General features: G+C 36.8%; 1 protein-coding gene across 10 annotated transcripts in view; it reads left to right on the plus strand.

Moving 5' to 3' along the window:
• The window catches only part of PDE1A (phosphodiesterase 1A), a 162,805-nt gene that overhangs the window by 17,217 nt on the left and 122,824 nt on the right, over positions 1 to 22,764 (plus strand). The window contains exon 1 of one of the 10 annotated variants that reach the window (XM_075756496.1): positions 21,552 to 21,998. The exons of 7 other annotated variants lie outside the window; for them this stretch is intronic. In XM_075756496.1, the coding sequence (XP_075612611.1) occupies positions 21,946 to 21,998 (53 nt within the window). In that variant the 5' untranslated portion in view covers positions 21,552 to 21,945. Of the gene's footprint in view, positions 1 to 21,551; positions 21,999 to 22,764 lie in introns of those variants that run through there. 2 more of the 10 variants (XM_075756493.1, XM_075756491.1) reach the window with 2 other exon arrangements.

Genomic DNA, 22,764 nt, shown 5'->3' on the forward strand with positions numbered 1-22,764 from the left:
GTCAGAGCTGGGGTGCAAGTAATAATTCACAGCTGAAACTGGTGTTTTGAGAAACAAAATCCCTAAATTTTCCTTCACTGAAGCTGACAAACATGAGTTACCCTAGTGCCGTTCACAGCGATGCCAGTGCTGAGGCACTGTTAACAAAACCATGAGATTGCCTCCCTCCCTCCCCCAATGCAATAAGAACAATAGAAAATACTGAATCAAAGATTCAGTGTTTTACATTTGCTTGGCACCGTGCTAACTTAATCAAGAATGAACTTGCTCAAGGATTTTTTCCATAGAAATAGGACAACAAGACGTTCTGGTACCACTCCCAGAGTATGACTCACAAAGAGAAAGCAGCAGAGAAGGAGAGTGGTTTTTTTCCCTTGCACAAAACCGCTCACTTCCTTTCAAGGTTATGCACTTGTTTTTGTTTCTAAATGTGCTATTTGATTCTCTTCCTATTAATGTTTGAAAAACAGTCTTAAAGGTAGATGACAGCAATATTTATGGAGCGGGTTGTCATCCCCCTCCATTTTTGCTGAAAGATGCATGCTAACATTCCTTCTGTGTTTAGTCACTTCAATACAACATGAAATCCTGACATGATTGTAAATTCTCTTGACTCCTTACTAAATGAGTTTATTCTAGGAGGACAGACCAAACGATAGCAATAAATTCTCTCTCAATGTTCATTCATTAGTGTTAAGAAGCATTGTGACAGGCAAGACTTCTCTTGCTGGTTAAGGTACTTCTCATGCAAGCTAAACCCAAAGACTAGCTTTTCACTTCCTCTTCCCCCCTCTGATAAGTCATTTTTTATCAGTCAGTTTCTAAACAATACACTCAAATACTAGGCTCAGATTGCCCTCCACTTAAAACCACTGATCAATATTTTTGTCTTACTCGTTACAGTATGATTAGTTTACAAAGCCCTAAACTCAACAGTAGTTGCAGTTCCTTGGTATAAATTAGGTCATTGTTCCACATTCTTAATGTCATGTTTCCCATCTGCTGTAGTTCATTATGACCCTATTGCTTATACTGTCTATATAAAAGGCAATCAAAGAACAATTCAAACATTTCAAGTAGCTCTTTGAGCTCCAGTAGCATAAAAACTTTAATGTATCTGGGACTATTAAGCAAATACCTGTTCTGAGTGCCAGAGAGTGAATTAGTACCTGACCCAGAATAAACGCTCAATTTTTAGTTTCAATTAATTCCATTTTGGTCATGTCAATGTGTTTTGCTAGCAAGAGAGTTTCTTTTAACACTTCACCTCTCAGAGAAAGAGGCTGAAGTAATATGAATGACTGGTGGTGCTGAAGGAGGTGACTTCTTCACCAGTAAAATCTGGTAAGTAAACCTCATGCATTTCAGATAAACTTATGTTAGTGGGGCTTTGGGAAATGGGCACCTTTTAAGTGGATGGCTCATTGCTATTTCTTTGCAAGAACAAAAGTATTAAAAAGGTATTTCAAAGGAATCATTAAGAGAAAAAAAATGGAGAAAGGAATATATATTTTGGAAACGTGAAATATATATCAACGCAAATTATCAGGATTTATTAATATGCCTAATATTTTGCGTTAGATAAGAAAGAAAGAACAACAGGAGAGAAAGTATTAGACATGTTCATGTTACCACATGTGTCTGTGACTACTGTGTTACTGTACCTAATCACATGTACAGAACTATGAGTTGCAGCTGATGAGTAGTGAGCGCTATAGCTGAGGGCTGTACACTCTAGATAATTCCAGTATCTGCAATGTCAGGGTTGATTTCTGTGTTGGATTTTCATTTAAAGGGGACTTCCAGCTTGTTTGTTTTTTGTTTGTTTGTGGGTTTTTTCCTTCATCTCAAAGGTAGCAAAACTAGCTAAGAAATCACTTGAAAAAAAAGTTATATTGAATCCTCTGCATCTCTACTCCTGCTTACCTCTGTGGTTTTTGCTTATTCAGTTTCCCCTGATATATGCCTGCATGAGACTTCCTTTATCTGGACTGACTTCTGAGGCCTCTGAAATCCAGAGTCACTGGTAAAACTGATTAAAAGTTAAAAATACCATCCCATAAGAAATGTTAAATTCTGTAGGTTTCTTACTGGATTGTAAACTGTTTCAAGGTTAGAAAGTTCGTGCATCTTTTACTTTTCTGATATTTTATGCAATCAGCTCATCTGGGAATTCAGTAAGAATCTCAGACAAATGATTATTGATTTGTTCAGGTGATTTATTGTAATGGGACTTGCCCAAGTCCACCTTGCAAAGATGTGGGAGAGGTATCTAGTTAAAGATGACAATACACATGAAGAACAAGTTCTGAAACCTCCTCACCCTCTTCCCTCTGACCTACAAACAAAAGATTCTGGACTATGGCCAGACTTGGAAAGCAGCTCTGCACAGGGTTCACAAAAATGGTATTTTAGTTTGATTTATCCTGGTTTGCTAATAAAGACAGTCTTTGCAATAGGGAGTTTTTATAGTGGATATATGTGGGTACACCACAACCTTCCACCCTCTGCATGCTCATGTAGACTTACATCTCATTACTGTCTAGCTATTAATTGTATGTGTCTGTGAACAATAATGGCTTCAAGTACTAAGCTGTCAATATGACTTCACCAGATGAACATCTGAGTAGGCGTAAATGTCATGATAAGCATGCTGCCTTCATGTATCACAGAAAGTTATTATCTCCTTTTTGCTGATTCTTATGTAACAATACTTTTGGCTGATAAAATAAAATATATACTTAATTTTTTTCAGTCAGCTGTGTTAAACATATATATATATATATATGAGTGAAAATTCCTTTTAGTATTATTTTTTCCTTCAAAATACCTTTCAAATCTGACTGATACTTTTTCATATGATGTTACTTGGGTGAACTTGAATGCTTTAGAGCACTTAGATATGGGAGGTTAAATACACCAATATCAATTCAAGTCACCAACACCAATTGGCCCTGAGAACTGTGGAAAAAGAAATTAATTGGATGCTTTCTTTCACTTAACAAAATGTAAGAATAATCTTTAGAGGTAGAAGCATTGCATACCACTGCCAAAAATGTATCTGAGGGGCTGGACAGGCAGACTCATTGACAGTTTCTGAAAATTAGAATAAATTTTAAAAGTGCTATTTATATTAATTTTGGATTTTTTCTGTTAGTTTTCCAAACTGAAATAGTGTTAGACCTATAATAAATAGCAGGAAAACACATGGGAATAATAAAAAAATGTGGCATGAAATCGATACTTTAGACAAAAATTAGAAGAGGCATCAAAAATAGTCTCCACATTTAAGATAAGTATTGTTAATGGAGAATCTCACAGAAAAAGATTTCTTTGCCAAAAAAAAACCCAAAAAAACCCAAGATCATTGAGGTCCTGTACAAGTTTTATCCTTATAAGCACCTGTTATTATTATTTACAGTATAGCAGCTAAAAAGATTTTGGAGGTTTCTGGACATTATTCTCTGGGTGGTTTAGGTCCCAGGCTGCTGACGTAGCTGTTGGGCTGCACTGTCAGTGGTGCTTTTTCCCAGGAATCAAAGTCTGACAAATGTGATGAAATGCAGAATACTGGTAATCAGGGAAAAACCCAGAATTTAAATGCAACAAAGCTTTGGGGCAATTCATGTGTGAACTTATAGGCTTCTAGTATTCATTTTATTTAACATTTACTGCTACTCCAAGCAGGCTTTTTTTAAAAAAAGATCTTTGTAGTTTTGTGTCTTTTTGTGTCAGGGTCAGAAGCAGATGCTTGAACTTTCTAATCTCTTCTTGTCAGATCTGCACATGGAAACATCAAACAATGCCGCCTGCTACTTCTAAGCCTTTCAGAGACCACCTTTTTTCAGTGGCTGTTGGAGAACATGAGTATGAAAACATTCAAACCAAATGTTCGCCAGGCATCTCTCAGTGTTCATGTAATCCTCAACGCTCAAAGGCTTTGAGAAAAAGCATACAGAGGAAAGTATTTCTTATTTCTTATTCCTCTTTAAAAGATACTGCTGATTCTACTCGTCCATTAATGCCATAATTGAATAAACCAGAAAATGCTCCTTTGCTTCAGTTTAACTTTTCTCAATCAAAGTTTCTAAGCATTGTTTTCTTAGTTTACCTCTGTGAGGAGCATAGCTGTGTGCAGGTCACAAGAAGCTATGCTCAGGAGTGACTGACTTTTGTCTTAATTTTTAGTTAAATCTCAGATAAAATGGAGAAATGAAGGCTGGACTTTTAGGAATTAGATTGTGTAGACACCCAGCCTTTAACTTTTGTTGGAAACTAAGCAGAGGACTTTAAGGCACTTTTGATAGTCTTGCCTCAATCTGCGATATTGATAAATTCCACCATTACAAGATTCTGCTCAGATAATGGACATAGCACTTGTTATTTCACCAAAGTATCAATGTATCACAAGAAGCAAACTGAACTCTGTCTTCTTAGCCATTCTCCTCCTCTTAGATCCATTTACATGTGACTGGGGTTCTGCAGCTCTTTCACCATATCCTGTAGCTTAAAACTCCTCTTAGTTCTTGTTCAGCATTTTTTTCTAGAGCTGTATGTTTCCTCCCCATACCACTTTGGAAAGCTTAATATTCTGGCAGTTTAAGTAAAGCCTCAGACCGCATCTCCAGAAGTTCTTGGACTTCTGTTGTCATTGGCTTTTCTTCCTTTCTTTTTCTCTTCTTCAAGCAGTTGTGTTCTTGTTACATTTTTCTGTGTGTCTGTTTTAACCCTTGGTCTAGAAATATATGCTGCAGCTTTTTGGACATATCCCAAAATAAAAGGGTAAGTGCCAAGTTCTTAGTTTTAAAATAAGACCAGCAAGAGAGTATGGAATGATTCATCACTTCCTGGCAAGTGTAATTATCACTGCAATCACCATTCATTATCTGTTTGCACCCTTTAAAGATGTGCTAAGTATTACTCTAAGTTCAGAAAGTTATCATATCAACTGAAAAAAATCAGAGCAACCCAGGTGTGTGCTTTAAGCAGGAAACAGCACTGATCTCCAGGACTCCCAGAGCTGCCTGCCTTAGAATGACCTGCAAGAAATGTGTCACATCTGTGTAAAAATGGTATACACTGAGGTTAGGATAGCAGCTACACAAAAAAACCTATTTCAGCTGGTTTAGCAATTGAGTTTGTCATTGTTGGAAGCTGACTGCTGAAATGTGAAACCAGTTCTACCTCTTAGTTGGGTGTTTATTCACTGTCTAAACAGGGACATTGGAGGTCCAGTAATTATGTTTACTATTCAGTTTGTGTATTTATTTTTCCTGTTTTAAGCAAATCACTTGTAGCTTCACTCCTATAGATTCTCCCTGGCAATTATCTATACACAAACAAGGAATCTTATTTTATCAGGGTATAGTTGTAATTTCTCTGTATTTTGAATCTTATAAAAATGACTCAAAGCGTAATTGATTCTGCCTATAAGTAAACTACTGTGGGATGCAGATTCATTCGCACCAGTCATTGCTGAAATTTTAAAACCAAATTCAGACTTGGTAACATATCAGTGTACTAATTTCTTGGATAACTTATGTTGTGAGATCTTTGGGGTAGCAGTCAGCTTTCTGTTCTGTTTGTATAGTGACTGGAACAATGATGTCTTTGTCTACCCCAAGGAATTTTGGGTACTATCACAGCAAACAAATGTTTAAAATACATTCTTTAAAAATCTTACAGTGCATGAACGTTTTTCCAGGTAGTTATGAATGACTGCTATGTTAGTGAAAAATCTTCACCTAACAAGTAAATGTATTATTTAGTATTTCAGCATTTATTTTTGCATGTCACCTGAGCTCTGTTCATACCCAGGGAAGTTAGGTGCAAAGAGCTGCCTTTATTCCCCTGATCATGTGGCATTCAACTCTAGCTGAAGGTCTCTCCTGTGACCTTACATTGGTGTACGTTAGAATCAAAGCCTTCCCAAAACATGTCTCATGCTGGAATACTGCTAAAAATGGAGGCATCAAATGGTGTGTAACAAAAGAAGTTTTAAGAGTGGAAGGAGGGGAGGAGGGAATGACTTCAATGGAAGCATTAAGGGAGGGAGAAGACCTAAAACTCCCAGAAGTGATGTGTGTGGGAATAGTCCTAACCCACATTATCTTCTAATTTCCTTCAGTCACTATGCCCAGCTGCTGATTAATTATGGTAGGACAAAACAGTATTTCAAAGTAGGTTTCAGCTTTAGAATGAGTGAATATATTGTCTAAGAAAACTGTGTCACAGTGTAGACATTTCAGTACTTTTACATCAGGAGAATAAATAAATGGATATTTTGTGCATTGTGATATTAAATTTAGAATCTTATATGAATTTGCCTTTTAAAATTTCATAGTATGAAAAATGCTAGAGGTTAAAACAGATTTAATTTCATTCTGCATTAGAGTAATTAAATAGCTGGGAAGGGCACTGAACACCTTCTATGTTTCCACATGTTTTTGAGAGTCTGGAATAGTTATGTCTTTGATCTCCTCTCCAGGCAACCTCTATGAGGCTGACTTGTGACATTTCAGCACTATTCCTACTTAGTTCTACCTCAAGTCAAAGATGTTAGTGAAGTCCTTTAAGAAGCTGAAACAAGATAAACCTCCTTGGTTTTGTATCTTGGACTTAAGGGGAGTTATTTGCAGATGCTGTTCTTGCGTTATAATGTTGCTTAACTTGAAAGATTGCATTGTGCTGATGGGAGAGGGTAAGTAGGTTTGCTGAACTCCAGACTTGACTAAAGATATTTTTTAGTTAAAACCAAGATTATGGTTATGCAATAAATTACATGTAACCCTGTGATTTAGTGAGTTAATCTGGTCAAGTGTAGTGGCTGCCTTCTACAAGGTTCTTCAGTATTTCTCACTGTGATTTGAAGTTTTATTTGCATTACTGATTGAGCGAAAGTCTGATAATCATAGATAGGGTTTGTCAGCAAGCTGGCAGAACATAAGTTTTCCTTTCCTGGCACAGATCACATTAAGAAATGTATCAGGCAATATTATGCAGACTCAAAATCTGTCAAAAATATGAATGACGGTGTGACAGAAACCACCTGCATAGCTCGTGATGTTCTTGGATCAAAGTACCAGCAGGAAATTGCTGCAGTATTCCAAATAGTAAGTGTGGTTTTGGAACAAAGCAGAAACTTTGAGAGCAAGTTGATATTTTCCTTTGTCACTTCAAAGCAGTTCCTTAAATCTTATACGAAAGGACATACTGAATTTGTGGCAAGTGCTAGCAAGAAATAGTGAGTTACATATCCACAAATTAACAAAATCTGTATGAGACTAGGGCAACTGATACATAAGAGGGATGAAAAACATATTTTTAGATATTGCTGCATAGGAAAGGAGTTTCAGAAGAAACTATTGCTACAAAGTCACAGAAATGAAAATTTGCTTGATACAGGAGAACAAACAAAGGAAGATAGAATACCTAGTTCTTACAAAGAATTTTAGTTCATAAAAATCAAAGTACCTTTCATCAGCTCCCAGTGTTGAAACTTAGGCAGTCTGAGTTGAAAGTGACCTGTCCAAGATCAGTCAATGGACTAATCAAAAGCTCAGGGCTCTTAGGTCCCAACCCAGAGTCTTATCTATCAGTCCACACTGTTTACATTTGTACAAGAAGGAAAAATAACCAGGTTATTTTTGCCATTAATCTATTCTAAATGCCACTCCACTTAACAAAGGACATTCTGTGAAGCAATCAGCTTCCACCATCAAAGTGGCATAAGCATACAAGACTTTGTGCAGTAGTAGCAATAACAAGCTAAATCTCTGTAAGTTAAAACTGAAGCTGTCTCCTATGCATTCAGATGTCACTTCAACATCATAATTTTAGATTAATCTAAGAAAAACTGTGAGGATAATGTACTTACCACTCATGATGCATGTAGTTTCCAAGGTGGTCTCGTACAGTTGATGAAATTGGTTTTTATCCAATTTACATTTATGTGTAACTTGTCAATATCACTTTAGATGGAGTCTGAGAAAGGGCCATTGCTTATAACAGTTACCAACAGAAGGATATTTTCGTGCAAATTTGAACGTATGCTTTCGATACTAGTTGGCTCAAGTTAGAGTGCGAGTTTGATCTGTTTGCTGTGTGGTGACTTTGCCTTTTAGATTTAGTTTTTCCTCTGCTGTTGTTACTGTGAGTGAAGACAGTGATTTGCTTCATCACCTCTTTTGGTCTATGATTCCTTGAGAAAAATATCCATATAATTGCTTTCAGGGCTCAGAGGAACTTTCTAAGAATCATACACTGGCTGGAAACTGTATTTGGCACAGAGTTATCAAAGGTTTGTTGTCAGAACAGAAAGGTGTATCTACTGGCTCTGAAGTGCTCTGGCACAGATACACTTTTGTTCTATAGTTTGGAGTATTATTAACTTACAGCAAGAGCTGCAAATACAGTGAGAGGAAAATTAGAATTCAAAATTTTATTTATGGTCCAAAAATACAGTGCAATTGCCTGACTTTTGCCACATTTGGGCAACAGTAATCAGCTGTACAAACACTGGATGGGGAAAAACTAGCTGCATTGCAATACCACAGAAAAGGATCCAGGAGGTAATCACAAACTTGAACAAAAGTCAACTGTGTCCTGCTGTTACGAAACAGGTAAAATATCACGCTGGGAGATATAATCTCTGCTAGCACTCATGAACACTGTCACAGTGATCTAACTTCTGCAGTTCATGCACCTCTTTCCAAACCCTGGTCATTGTCTTGGCTTGTATTGTTTCTCTTGGTTGCAAAATACTACTTACACATCTGATTTTGAAGTCTGCATGCCCATCACAGTGTTATTCTTGAGAGGTTTTGTACCCTTTTTAATGTTCATAATGTCAACCTGAAGAGCAAAATGTTCTTTATTTGCAAATCAAATTGGTCAAGAGCAAATACAGTCTTTAAGTAATATCATTCTGAGATATTTGTCCCACATCACCATCATAATTTGTTTGGGTTTGTTTTTGTTTTCAGAGATTCAGACTGCATGTTTGTGTTAATGACTGTCTCCCACTTTTCACTCTTTTCAAGGATATGTGTTTGCCATTGTAAAATTTTCAGGTTTAGGTCGAATGCGATTTTCTTCAGCATCTGCAATACAGTTTCATAGTTAGTCTCTTTGCCTGATCTAACAGGGAAATACTGAGATGTGAAGTGCATCAGAACCAGTTATTCTAAGGACTAACCCTACTTTCTGTCTAACCCTACTTTCTGTCTTATTTTCTCACTGCTGGCAGTCATTGCTGGAAGAGACCAATGAAGCACTATTTAAATCTGCATTTATTCCCTGTGTTTCCAAAAGCCTGAGCTCTCTGGGAGCTTTTAATGGCTCCCTTCTTGCAGTTGTGTTTCTTGCTTTTGAAAACCTGAGCCACTTGAAAGTCTAATTCATTATTATCCCTGATCATTATCCCCCAATGGCTTTGTAACATGAGCTTCTGCAGAGCAAAGTCACTGTTTGAAGTCCCCCTGAACCCCTCCCCAAAGATATGGTTCCCCAAACCAGGAAAATCCAAATCACAAAAAAGTGCTTTACGCAGAAATATGAAAGACAGACGTTATCAGAACAGAAAAAAAAGTTGTTTTTATATAGACATATTCCTGGCATTTCCATGGTCTTCCCTGTGTTTCTTTGTGATCACACCACAAGAGCCTTAGCAGAGTTGACCTGAGTAGCCTGTAACATTTTCCTTAGGCTGCATGTTTTTGTGAAATGTTTTTCTTATTCATGGTTTTTAAGTTTGTCCCCATAATATCATTTAAAAAATAATTTCCTAAAGGTCAAAGTGTATAATGGAAGAATTCATATAACTAATCTGGATAAAGGGATAATTAAATAGCATTGTATTGATCCAAGTCAGAAAAATCCTTAGTCGTCATTGACACTTGACTGACAGAAGTCATGTGGGCACAGATGCGTATTTGTTTAGAGTCAGGGTGAAAGCCAGGTTCATAAATGTCTCAAATGCTCTGTAAGAAAGGCTGTTAAATGAACAATTATATTTTAGTACCTGTCATATAGTCATTAATTATAACATGCTCATTTCATTTCACATGCTATTTAAATGCTCACCGTTGTTAAATACTTTCTTGATTATATGTATCTGTAGAGTGAAGTCATTCACTGCACCAAATCAGAATCATTCTGTGTAATTGAATTTAAAGTCTTTAACTTACTATAGTGGTGTTGCAATAAATATTGTGGGTTACTTCAAATAAAACTGCAGAATAGGAGCAGCTGTTTCAATCTGAACACAAGACTTACCTGAACAGGACAAGTTCAAGCGATGCACCTCAAGAAACTGAACAGCAGTATCAGTGAAAAGAGTGGAAGCTCAGTCTGTATAGTTTGCAGTGAGGCACAGAGCACTGGCTGGTGAGCATTGACTACTAAAAGGGCAATTTGACCCAGGTGTGATTATCTCAGTCTAAGGCTTGGAGAAGATACCATGCTAAGTGCCCTGCTCAGGGCGGAGTGGTAGTACTCGTGGCTGTTCTCTTTAACATTCCTGTTTCTGAGCTACGATGGTGCTGCTAACAGGCTATGCAGAGGGATGCTTAGCATCATCATGGTTCATATTGTTCTTAGGTAAAAGGGTGTAATTCCTCACTTGAAAACTAGCAGGGAGCTTCACTAATATTTCTGGAAGCATATCTGACAGGTGTTACCAAAGTTCAGGGCTCTCGTGGGGGAAAAAGGTTATAATTCAGTGGCAAGTCTGTTTTCCCATAGGTTTACTTTAAGATCCGCTAAAACCGGTTTCTTTAGAGGAACAGAAGTAGTTCCTTCCTAAGGCTATCTCAAATTGCATTTTTTGTTTTCCACCGCAGATGTCCTGATTAGTTGGGACCTATCCTAACCGGACAGGTCTTTTTGTTTGGAGTATGATTTACCACATACAGTGTATTTAATGACTATTGCTCCATCTGCTCTTTAAGGACCACACTGACAGTGAGTTTAATCATGCAATGAATGCTACTGACATCAGCGGGACTGATGTTATAACAGCTTCTCTCTGATGTGAATGAGAGGCTCTCTGTTTTTCAAAATGTCCAAGATGAGACTACTGCAACTCATGATGGGAAATACTGAATTCGTAGAATTTTGTTTAACTGTGCGAATTAATTGTACTGAACTGGTGGTGGTAAGTGTGCTCAGCTGCAGCTATGTTGGCTGGTTGGGACTAGTTACATGACCACGTGCATCTTATACTTCTTTTTTCTATATGTGTGAATTTAATTCTTGTACCAAGCGGTCTGGTCTGAATATTCAAAAGCATAGAGTAGTAGACAAAATAAAAGTCTGGTAATAGCAGAGCCACTAAATGCTTGACATTCCCCATGGCACACCTACTGGGCTTCAGCAAAAACATCCGTTTGTGATACACATGGTGGTATCTGTTACGCATTGTTTGACTGGGTTGGATATTGTTATCTTGGACATGTTAATTCCAGTTCTAGGTTGTCTTGTCAGGATAGTAGCATTAGTGAATGTACAGATCTCCCTGCTTAATTATAAATTCTGCAACTAGATAATGAAAAATCTGCTACTTGGCTATTTATATCATTAATTTCAAATTAGTCTCATTATGCTTTACTGCCTGACAATAATCTGTATAACAAAAGAAACTTACTGTTCTCATGGCAATGGTATTTAAGAGCTGTTGAGAATATGTATTTTATATTAAAGGCAAAATGTATATTAAACATTAGCAGAGATGATTTTGTTACTCGTAAAAATGAGATTAGAAATTAATCTCTAGTGTCAAATATTTAACAGGTAGTAGCCAGAAAACAAATACTGGTGTGAAATATACTTGTCAAAGAAAAAATGGATGTCAAAATGACTGCTGTATTGCACAATGCAATGGCAACTTCTGCTTTTCTCATGAGACTTTGTAAGAAATAGATGATGAAAGTGCACAATATTTCAGTGTGCTGACTAAGGGGAACCATGAAGCTCCTGGGACTCAACAGAAAAATCTTGCATCTTTGCATTCATGATTCTCATCTGCATTGTGTTTCAGTGGTTTAGTCCAAATTGCTGGTTCTGATTCTAGTCAGACAGTACCCGCATAACATAGTTCAGAGTCATAACAAATAACGCAACTCAACACGGTTTTTGACAGGTTCCAGAGAAAAAGGTGAGATGGAATGAGTGTGAAGCAAAACGGTTCATCCTTCCATTAGGGGATGAGTGGAACTGAGTGGTAAAATTCTAATAAGAGCTACAGAATCAACACCTTTTGGGTGAAGGGAAAATGCACTCAGTCTTCAGTTCAGATAACATAAAATATTATACAGCAGTCAATTTTATTCTACATCTTATTGAAATTATTTTTCAGCTGTTGTCAAGATGTTTTTAGATACTGGAAAACCTTTTTCTTACTGAATATTATGATTTATTTTATCATTCAGTAGTGACTCATGAGAAGTCTAATAGTTCCATGAAAGACATCAGTACACAGATTTTGTTAAAAACACTGTTCTTTGTTGCTTTTAGCTCAATTTTAAGACTTTAGCATGAAAAACAACTCATTTTTAGGTCCAGGTACACCTACAGACCATAGGTAAGGAATTTAACAATGCCTTGGTGTGTGCTTTGTCTTTTTAGTGGATAAGCAAAACTGCATTCTCTGGGGCTGGGAGCATAGCCCACTACATGTATGCTAAATTCATATGTAAAATAATTGCATGAGTAATAAAGCCAATTATATTGTACCCACTTTCAAACATCTTAGAGAATTTAACTAGCAAAATTAGTCCGCCTCAGCCTTGAGTTCAGGCAGATTACGGTATAAAATGAATGCACATTCAATTTTTTTTGCAGTTTGTGGTTCTAGTGCACTTTCGAAATTAATTTTTCTGAAATGAGATTTTAAATGTATGAATAAAGAAAGATGTATTTCCATGAAGAAGGGGAGGAAACCATGACTTATTCCTTGTTTATAAACCATAAAGTTTGGTGTGTTTCAAATTCTCTAGTCAGGTCCTTTTTACTTTATATTGCTGGCAAACTTTTGACCCTTGATAAAAAGTGTGAGCACTGAACTACTTCTGAGCACCCTTTTTATTTTAAAAAGTTGTTGACTAAATAAGTAATATTCTAACAAGCTCACAGTAGATTAACTGACTGTGAGCAAAGGAGTAACAGGTCCTGAACAGAAACACACTAGTAAACCTTTCTTCAGGATCATTACCAGTGATTTCAGTGGGAAATATACTGCATTTTCCACACATATAATTGTACTCACTTTCTCTAGTAAGAAGCTAAAGGATTTTGTTGGGTTTGCACACATACTTTTTTAAATCAAATGAGCTGATGCATTTGAAATGTGTTTCGGAGTTCTCTCATATCTAGACTACAATTAGCAGGAGAGCCTTGTTTACATAGCTTAGTCATACTAAGAATTAACTTTACTGGGGGAGAGAGAGAAATATTTGATATAGAAAAAGTCTACATTTCTCCTTTGCTTGTTGTTTTCCTCTCTGGAAATGCTGTTGCCAAAAACCAGGGTGAGTTTTCTTCTGGGTCTCCTTAAAGTTTTGCTAGAAAAGATAAACTTCCCACAAGTCTTCTGTCAGAGTACACATAAACTTGGCACACTTGGAAGGATGTCATCACACTAAATAGAGACTTGGGAAGAAATGTGTGTGTGGTGTTGGGGAGATGGGGAGATGGTATAAGGAGGAAAATAATGTGGGTAATTTATATGTAGAATAAAAGATATAACTCTGTGCAGTCTTATCTTTGAAAACCAGTACTGTGTATTGCAAAGACCACAATAGAATCTAGATAGAAAGAAAAAAAAAAATCAGATCATTACTGTATGCATTACATTTTGTGAGTATCTTTGTAACAGAAAGATAAGAATGATCAAAATGTTATTGTGTTAGAATAATAGATTTCTGAGTCATGCACGAGACATTTTTTGTCTATGGCCATGTTACATATCTGAGGATAGAGATGAACTCAGAATTTCATTTATCACTATTTGTAAGACTTTAAAATGATGAATGTCAGATTTCAAGACATCTACGGAGAAACTGTTATTTAAAAGCAATTTTCGCAATCAGAAAGCAAAGCTCTGGTATTATTAGTGTTCCTATTTCAAAGAAGCAGTTTTGTAAGATGATATATAATCACCTGTAGAGTTTTTGCTGTTGCAGCTTCTTTTGCATCTAACCAATGGATAATGGCAATGTGACCAAAGAACAAATGGTTGATAGAAAAGATACTGCAACAACTCCCAAATACTGCTAATCCCCTAGGGAAATGTGTATGTGTGTGTACTTGCAGATAGTTTCCATGTCTCTCACACTGGATGCCAGAAATGTAATGATGAAAACCAGAAAATGTCAATAACTGTGCATAGACCAGAATATTTTAACCAAGGAAAATGAAGTAAGTTCCAGAAAACTAAATTGAACTTGGAAACCATGATGAAAGGCAGTGCAAAATACTTTCAAAATCTAAAATGAAAAAAAAAAAAAAATCTTATTGTATCTGACGCAGAATTGCTTGGAAAAAAACCTTAAAAAACCACTTTTTTCATATACCATCAGGCCTACAGTTCTTCCTCTTGTCTTGCAATGGTTTCTGTATTAGGTAGGACTGCTGGTTGTTTAAATTTTGTTTCAAATTCATACTCTGCCACCTACACAGAAATTTAAACTGGATATGAATGCGAATTAAGGTGAAAAACCTATGAGTAGAGTGGTACTTATGATAGATTTCTTCCTCTTCCAGTCCTTCAGATGAGAACTTCTATTATATAGAGAGAAAACTGATACAGCCTACCATGTCTCTTCTGATTCCTTTTACCGTAGTTGCTGTCCTATTAAGTGCCCATATATTTTCTGTGGGGAATTGCAGTTGAGCAGAGAAATTCTTTTGGTCATGATCTTGCTGTTGCCCAATAGCCATTCTTAACATCTGCCACAGTTACCCATGTTTTTGTTTCTGGATAATTTTGGAGTTTTAAACTATTTTTTGCTATCTTTAATTCTTGTACCAAATATTTATACTGACATACATTTTTATCATTATCTTTAAAGAGTTTAGCCATTATTTTTTGCTTGATATTCTGTAGCCCATCTCTGCTAAGTCCTGGACATTTTATTACACTTTTTCCCCTAAAAGAACAACAGTACTGTTAGTCAGTAGTAGCTCTATTGTCTAATATATAGTTGCCATTATATGTATACATTTAGAAAACACATGGCAGAGCAATTACAGTGTTTTCCAACAGAGGCTGAAATTCCATCCACCGTGGCCAATAATAATATTGCACTGGCTCAAAATCAAAGAATGCCATGTTTTGACTTGTGTATCTCAGTGCTAATTTAGCATCATATATCCCAAAGGAATTTCTTTCTCCTTCTCGTTTCCCCTCCCTTCCTCTCCTTCTCATCCCCCTCTTCCCCTTCACTGAGGATGCAGAGTATAAAATCCTAATAATACAGGTAGAATTGAACAAAATACAACAGTTATGCCAGTCATGTACTTCAGAAGAGCTTTATTAATGGGAAAATTGATGTCCCCATGAGACATTGGTATTTGTATTTTTTGGTATTTCTACTTATTTGCTTTGAACTTTGCTAGAACTCTTAAGATGTAGTAAAATACAAAAGCAAAATTAAAGGACTGGGAAGCTTCTTAAGCCGAGTTCCTGTGCTCCAGTCTGAGCAGGAAGGTCTTAGCATGGAAATTAATCTCCTCCGTGACGGCATTGACGTAAGTCTCTGCTCAGTTTGTGTGTGCATGTAAACAGGGAAAGCAAGAGAGAATAAAACAATTTTATAAATATTCTTACTTATAAGAGGTAAAAAGGGAAGCCAGAACTTAAAGACCTGCACAACTGCTTGCACAGAGCTTTACCACATGAACTACAATAAATCCAACAACATTTGCCAATATTTCTATCTGCATTCTGAATGAGTCACAATTATCTTCAGTACTGTCTAGTTTTTCAAGCTTGGAGAAGCCATTAGGTTAAGTTTTAGAGTGGGTTTTGCTGACGCCAACATGAAGAAATAAATTCAGACTGTCCTACACATTTATGTGTGGAGAGTGCAATAAGCTTAATGCAAACCTGGTAGAGCAGTTGGGTGAAAAAGCATTCAGCCTAATCCATGACACGATGAACTGTGCTGGGGAATATGGGTACCTATATGGAGAATATGGGTAACTATAATTTAGCTCTTAAGCCGTTACACAAACACAGTTCTAGTAGGTAGTATTCTTTATTAAGCATGACATGCTTGTGATAAAGATTACCCTTTGTATGGCAGGCAATCACAACATTTTCTATAGCATTTAATCTGTGTCTGGGGACAGCACAAGACATCAGACACCTGGGAAATTTTAATGGCTTGATATAGACAGTTAGATTTGGAGAGCCTGCATGTTGACTGGAAGCTGGTAAAAGGAGTGCTGAGAGACATATCCCTCTCATTATCATGAAAAGTCTGTGACAGCTCTACTGTCTTGCAGAGAGCTTTGGAAGACCCTCTTCCTTGCTTAAGTGACAGTGATGGCATAGATGGATTTCACATCATCCCCTTCAGTTTCTTATGCATTGAGTTTAAATGCTTAGCCCGTATGCAGCCTTTATGGAATGGGTTTAATCCACCAAGCATATAAATACCTAAATAAAGATCTTGTTAGGAGTTGCACAAGATACACTGACTTTGTACTGTAACAAGTTTCCTCCTCATGCTTTAGTTAGTGATTTAATTACATTTCAAATTTCTTAAACAGTGAACTGATGCAAGGTACTGTACTGAAAAGTAAAATAGCATTCTTGTCATAAGTCTTACTTTAGATTTTTGTATTTCAAACCTGTACATTTCAAAAAAGAGTAAGAAGAGAAGCATGTAGAAGTATGTTGTCTTTGTTTTTCCCTACTTCAGTTAGGCCAGAAAATAAATAGACGCTCTCCACTTGTTCTCTTGTTGCTCATGAACAATAGGGGAACGCCTCTGAACCCTTGCTTTCTTATGGAAGCAGGACAGAGATTATGGCATTTAACGGATTAAAGTTTTAAGTGTTACACTTCATTGCCAGAATTAAGTTCCAAAGTTCAAAATTTGCGTGAAGTGGCAAATAGATGAAAGAGTTGAAAGCCCAAATGGTACAGTTGGTTGGTAAATGGTTTCCTGTACACAAAAATCCCGAACTAAACAGCAGGTTCAGTTAGAAGCTGACAATAGCAGTTGGTTACCAAAGAATTTTAGAACAATAAGGTTGGATGGTGTATTCAGAGATTGTTTCCTCTTTTCTCCTCCAAGGCAAGGCTGATAATTTCTGAAAGGTGTTCATTTAGCCTTTTAAAAATATACCCTTAAAAACCTACTCATTGTGACTCCACAAACAGATGCCATTAGCAATTAATGTGCTTATTATTTTCCATTGAAAAGTATTCTTTTCACCATTGAATCTTTATTACCTCAACTTATGGCCCTGTGAGCTGTTTTGCAGCCCATTATTTCTTGACCACAAGGATAAGCAAAATAGTCTGTTTCCATAAACGTACCTGGCTACATTTATAATGTGGAAGATTTTTAATTATGTTTGCTTTTACTTTTCTTTTCTTTAGGCTACATTACGTGTGACTTTCTGTCTTTCCTCATATGAGATGTTTTCTAGATTTCTGTTTTCTCAAGGTTTAGTCCAGTATGTCTTTGCTGAATCCTGTTGCCCAAAGCAAGAAACAATGCTTCAGGTGAGCTTTAGGAATACAGAGAGAATGGGAGGAGGTAGCTCTTCTGGATTATACTCCTTTATATATGTCCCAGGGTGATGCTTGTGTTTTCATAAGACTGTGATAGTATTTTTAGTTCATGATTCACTGCTACTTCCCATGCATTTTCTGAAGAAGTGCTGCCATGCCAATGGCCCCTTGTCCAGCAGACTATTCCCATGTGTATGCAGAGCTCGGTATTTTTTATATCCTCTTTTTTTCTGAATGTTTCTGCAGTTTGTCAAGGACATTCAGAAGATCTCACTATCTTAATGTTGGCACTGCTGGACTAAGTATATCACCTATCTCCATCCAAACCATTGAAGAAAACATTGAATAGCGCAGGCCCTTGGACAGCAAGCTGCTTAGATAAATTATCTTTCTACTTTGACAGAATTACTACTCTTTCAGTTTACCAATTATTTTTCTCTCTTATATTCCAGCAGTTTCATAAAGATAATTTTTTTTCCCATATGTGGTTGATCATGCATTTGTAATTTCTTCATCTTCCCTTTCGGTTGGTCCTCCCACCTATCTGTCTTTCTACAGGGGTAGATGAGCCCTTTATCCTGACCAGCAATGCCTACGCATATCTTCATTAGCCAGTTGATATTTTAGCTAGAAAGCAGAAAGAATCAACTGTCTGACATGTACAGATTACTGGTTCTTAAATTTGCCATCTTAATTGCCTATAGCTATGAAATTAAAGTAGGAAAAATAATTACATTTCTAGACTTCTGGCTAAGAGCTATAGATCAGTAAGAAATATATGGCATTAAAACAAGCAGAATAAAATATTTTGGGTTCTAGCTCTTTTGCCTTGAGACATAGCAATAGATATCAAATTACTTAACTATTGCTATAGATCTTGAGGTTAGGGAAACTCAGGTTTTGTGAGTGGTAATGTATTACATGCTTTTGGTCCAAAAAGTCTGCTTTCACATGAACATACGCGTGGGAGATGAACTTGCATTACATAGAAAGAGCAGAAGTCATTTGTTGCAATGGGCAAACAATAGCAACAACAATTGGAAAAGAAATTGAAAACCAAACAATTCAGGAGTTTTCTGCTTGAGTTTAACCTAGTGTTGGCAAATTAAATAAGATATCTCTAGGGCATAATTTAAATAGATTTTTACCATTCTAATTACTGCTGAAAGGATTAATCTGAAGTAAGAAACATGATGAAGATTATGTATAGAGGACTTTTAAAAATTGCAATAATGCTTTCATCAGAAGACTTCCTCATTCTAATAAAAATGCACCACTTCAGTGCATTCTGTGTCTTTGGTCCAGGTACATCCTACAGTTGACTAATATTACTCCAATATGCTCTAATACTGCAAAAAGTTACATGCTGGTGATTTTTATACATGTGATTTTTCCACTGAACAATACAGGAATGATCTTAGTGGGACTCAGGCTCCAGGCACTCTAGTAAATCTATTGTATCTTTCTGAAATGGTCTTTCTTGAAGAATTTGTGTGAATACTTATTCAACACGTAGACATTTCTGAATATTATAAGGAAAAAGTCAGTGGGTTGTTGCTGGTTGCGGTGTTGAATGAAAATATGGTCAAAAAAGGCTCTTTGGAATATGAAAACCAATGCAATTAAAGTGAAGTTCTGTTACCATTTTATATTAATATTTTCTTTCCCTGTCTTCTTTTTTTTTAACAGCTCAAAATTCCTTGTAGCCAAAGTAATTACATTGCAGGAATTTCAGCTCCCCCAAATAGTACTTTACAGTGCCATGCTTGAATGGAAGTCCCATGAACAACAATATGTATTGCACTAGGCCCAGAAAAATTTACTTTTAAGATGATACCAATTTCAGGACCAATAAAACTGCTAGATGAAAGCTTGGGGAGTTCAATGGAAAAACATATTTCGTATAGCTTTCACTGAGAGCTTGGAGACTTTTTTTTTCTTTCTTGAAACTCTCAGAAGATATCAGGATTTTTACCCTGAGCTACAGATAATCCCTCTGAATAACAGAAGTATAACAGTCCTATGCACATAATGTGAAACAGAAAGAAAAGGGCTATTTCTTTGTGATTTTCAGCTTTCTGTATAGACAGTGAGAGAACACACTTCAAAAAGCAGCAAATTATTTTGAAATGCTGAAACCCAGAGCAGGAAAACTACATGAAGAAAAATATGAATCTTGGCAGGGAAGAATAAGTAAGATCATGACTACCTGAAAATCTTTAAAAATGCGACAGCACTCTGAACACTACATATTGTTGAGGAAAAAATCTTCAGATCCTTCAAGATCTTGGCAAAATCCAATCTGTGACCTGATAAAGATAATTGGTTTTCTGATGAAGATGTCTTTTTCTCTACTTCTCAAAGGAGTAGGAATGAAGAGTGGGGCAATTGACACAAAATAACTGGTTATTGCTGTCCTATAATTTTGCCTTTAGATAATGACTCCATGGCTGTGTCAAGAAAATAGTTTTACATAGTGTGGGGATCAGTTTCTGGGTCCTTTCAGGCTGACCAAGCTTGACACTGTCACTGTTGTATAAGCAATATATATTAGCTTGAGAAAGAGATTTTACCTGTTTCAGTAAAACCCACTAAACCGCTAAATTTTTCTTTGTGAAAACACATATTACTGGAATGTTTGTTATCTGTCTGTAATGTAGCATTATTTCATGGAAATTTTATGAATTTAATAATAATTTGTGCATAATGTAATATGAACTTTCTTGGTCATGTACCGCCTAAGTCACATCTCTGTGTTACTTATCTTGCCTTTGCTGCAGATTTGCAGCATCCCTCAAACTTAATTTGATAATGCCACTGTTATGCACTTAACTGTATACATCTACCACTCTTCTGCTCTTCCTCCAACCAATAATGCAATTACAATAGATGCCCAACCTTCCTGATCCTACTTGTCACATATCAATAACTTCACCTAGCACACATGGAGCGTTTTTCAAGAGTTAAGCAGCAAGGGAGCTCCAGTGCTGGGTCACAGGGAAGAAACATCAGCAGGCAGGTCCTTTGCTTTCTTGGCAGGAAGGGGGCACACGGTTCCAGGGTACCGTGCAGTTGGAGTGTACAGCTACACACATGGTGATGGCTTGCTGCTGGTTTACTGCTCCTCTGGCTGGGTTCCATGTTTCCCATCAAGTCCTGTGCCAGCACAGCTTAGTTATGGGCCCTTTGACGTGCCCGGGAAATGGCATCTCACCTGAACCACTCATGATTTCAGTTCACTGAGAACCACGGTCAGCTGCTTCTGCTTTACAGCTTGCTTTACAGCCTGCGTTCACTGTGGTTGAATTCTTCCTGATTTATGTCAGCGTGATGTCAGAGCAAGCTTTTCAGTTTGGATTGCTGTTGAAATCTTATCTTGCAAACAGCAACAGTTTGCTACTGTCACTATCTGAACTTGGTCATTTGTTTTCTTCACCCATGTAGCGTCAGTTTGTTTTATGTAGTTATGGTCCTACCAGCTGCAAACACCATATTCTGCTTCAGCCAACTCTAGGTTATTAGGTTATGAATGCTAAAAATTATGAGCAGTGCTTTAATTTGCATAGCTATATCCACACATCATCCAGAGCGAATAAAAGCCAGATTGTAAAATAATTACAATCTCTTGAAGTAGAGCCAGCCTCACAGACCAGATCCATCCGTCTTCATTAATTTGTATACAGTTCTTTTACCAGAACAAACTTTCTGAAGGTACTCGCATGGGAATGCTGAAACAGCTGCACAACTTTTATTTTGAAGAAAAAAAAGTTGAGCCTCGGAACAGTGTGTTTTAAAGAGAGAGAGAGAGAGAGTGACTCTGCATTTAAGACTTTGACCAGCATGTGTAAGAAGTGCTCTCATGGCTGGAATAATCTAACAATTTTTTACCTGGGTAGCCCTTGGCAAAGCTCCCCTTTTTTCTCGCACAGTTGAAAGGAATTCAGTACAATTCCGTGCTTCGATCAACTTGACTCCAGTTTTGCACAGCCTGCCCGGTTTGGTAGTGCACGGCCGTGCCTGGCTTTTGTGGCCTCTATGGCCCTTTTCTGCTCCACTGTCAGAAAGAGGGAGGGAGGCTTCCCCCAGCACCAAAATATCATTCTGTGTGCTCTCTGTAGCACAGTAGCTAAGCACAAGTTTCCTGATTACTCCCTGGTCTTTTTGGAGTTATTTGCTGGAAGTCTTTTCTCCCACTTTAAATGGATGATTGTGTTACGATCAAGAAAAAACATCTCCAAAGACCAATCTTTAGGTAAGTGAGGCTGTTATTTGAACTGAAAATGTTATGAACTTTACTCTCTACATCCTATTTGTTAACTTCAAGTTCTCATGCAAACACACAAAAAATTGTTCAAGAGTTTAATATTGCGTAGCCTAGTAACATATTGTATGATTTTGGTGCTCAGATTATATGTTTTTCACTTGTACTGAGACTTTATATAAGTTCTTTTTCTTCTTCTCTCTGTCATCTGCGTTCTCTAAAGTTTTGTGTGAGATTGTCTTTATTATGAAAGAGTAGCAGCATAGCTCTTGAAAACTTTTTTGCATGTGTTTTGTTTTCCTACAGCTCTGTAGTCCCTCAGTGTATTCTGGAATTACAAAACTGTTTAAGTGTGGAACATGGTTCTTGGTTGGTCTGGCTGATTATGTCTGGATAGCAGAATTTTATTACTTGAAATGATACACCTTCCAGAGTAAAGTAGCTTGCTTACTGGGATGTGCAGGCGAGTGCTTAAAGTATAACTAATCCATAAGATTCTTTTACTAGGAAAGGCTCAAGTTTAAAGAGTAATAAGTTGGAGTTTTTGTGAGGTCATTCTTCACTCCTTTCTACATATGTTAGTTTGATCTATGAAATGTCTTTCTGATTTCTAATTATTTTATATTTTAAAGTCCATTATAAACTTATTTTCACAGATCAGGATTAGATCTAGTTTCTTTGTGCTTTTTACTACAGGAAACCTCTTTTTTTCCTTTGGCCAGTCCTAGCTTCAGACCAAATGACCCTGAGTGGGAAA

The sequence above is a fragment of the Balearica regulorum genome, chromosome 6 (assembly GCF_011004875.1).
Source record: "Balearica regulorum gibbericeps isolate bBalReg1 chromosome 6, bBalReg1.pri, whole genome shotgun sequence".
Classification (NCBI taxonomy): Eukaryota; Metazoa; Chordata; class Aves; order Gruiformes; family Gruidae; genus Balearica; species Balearica regulorum.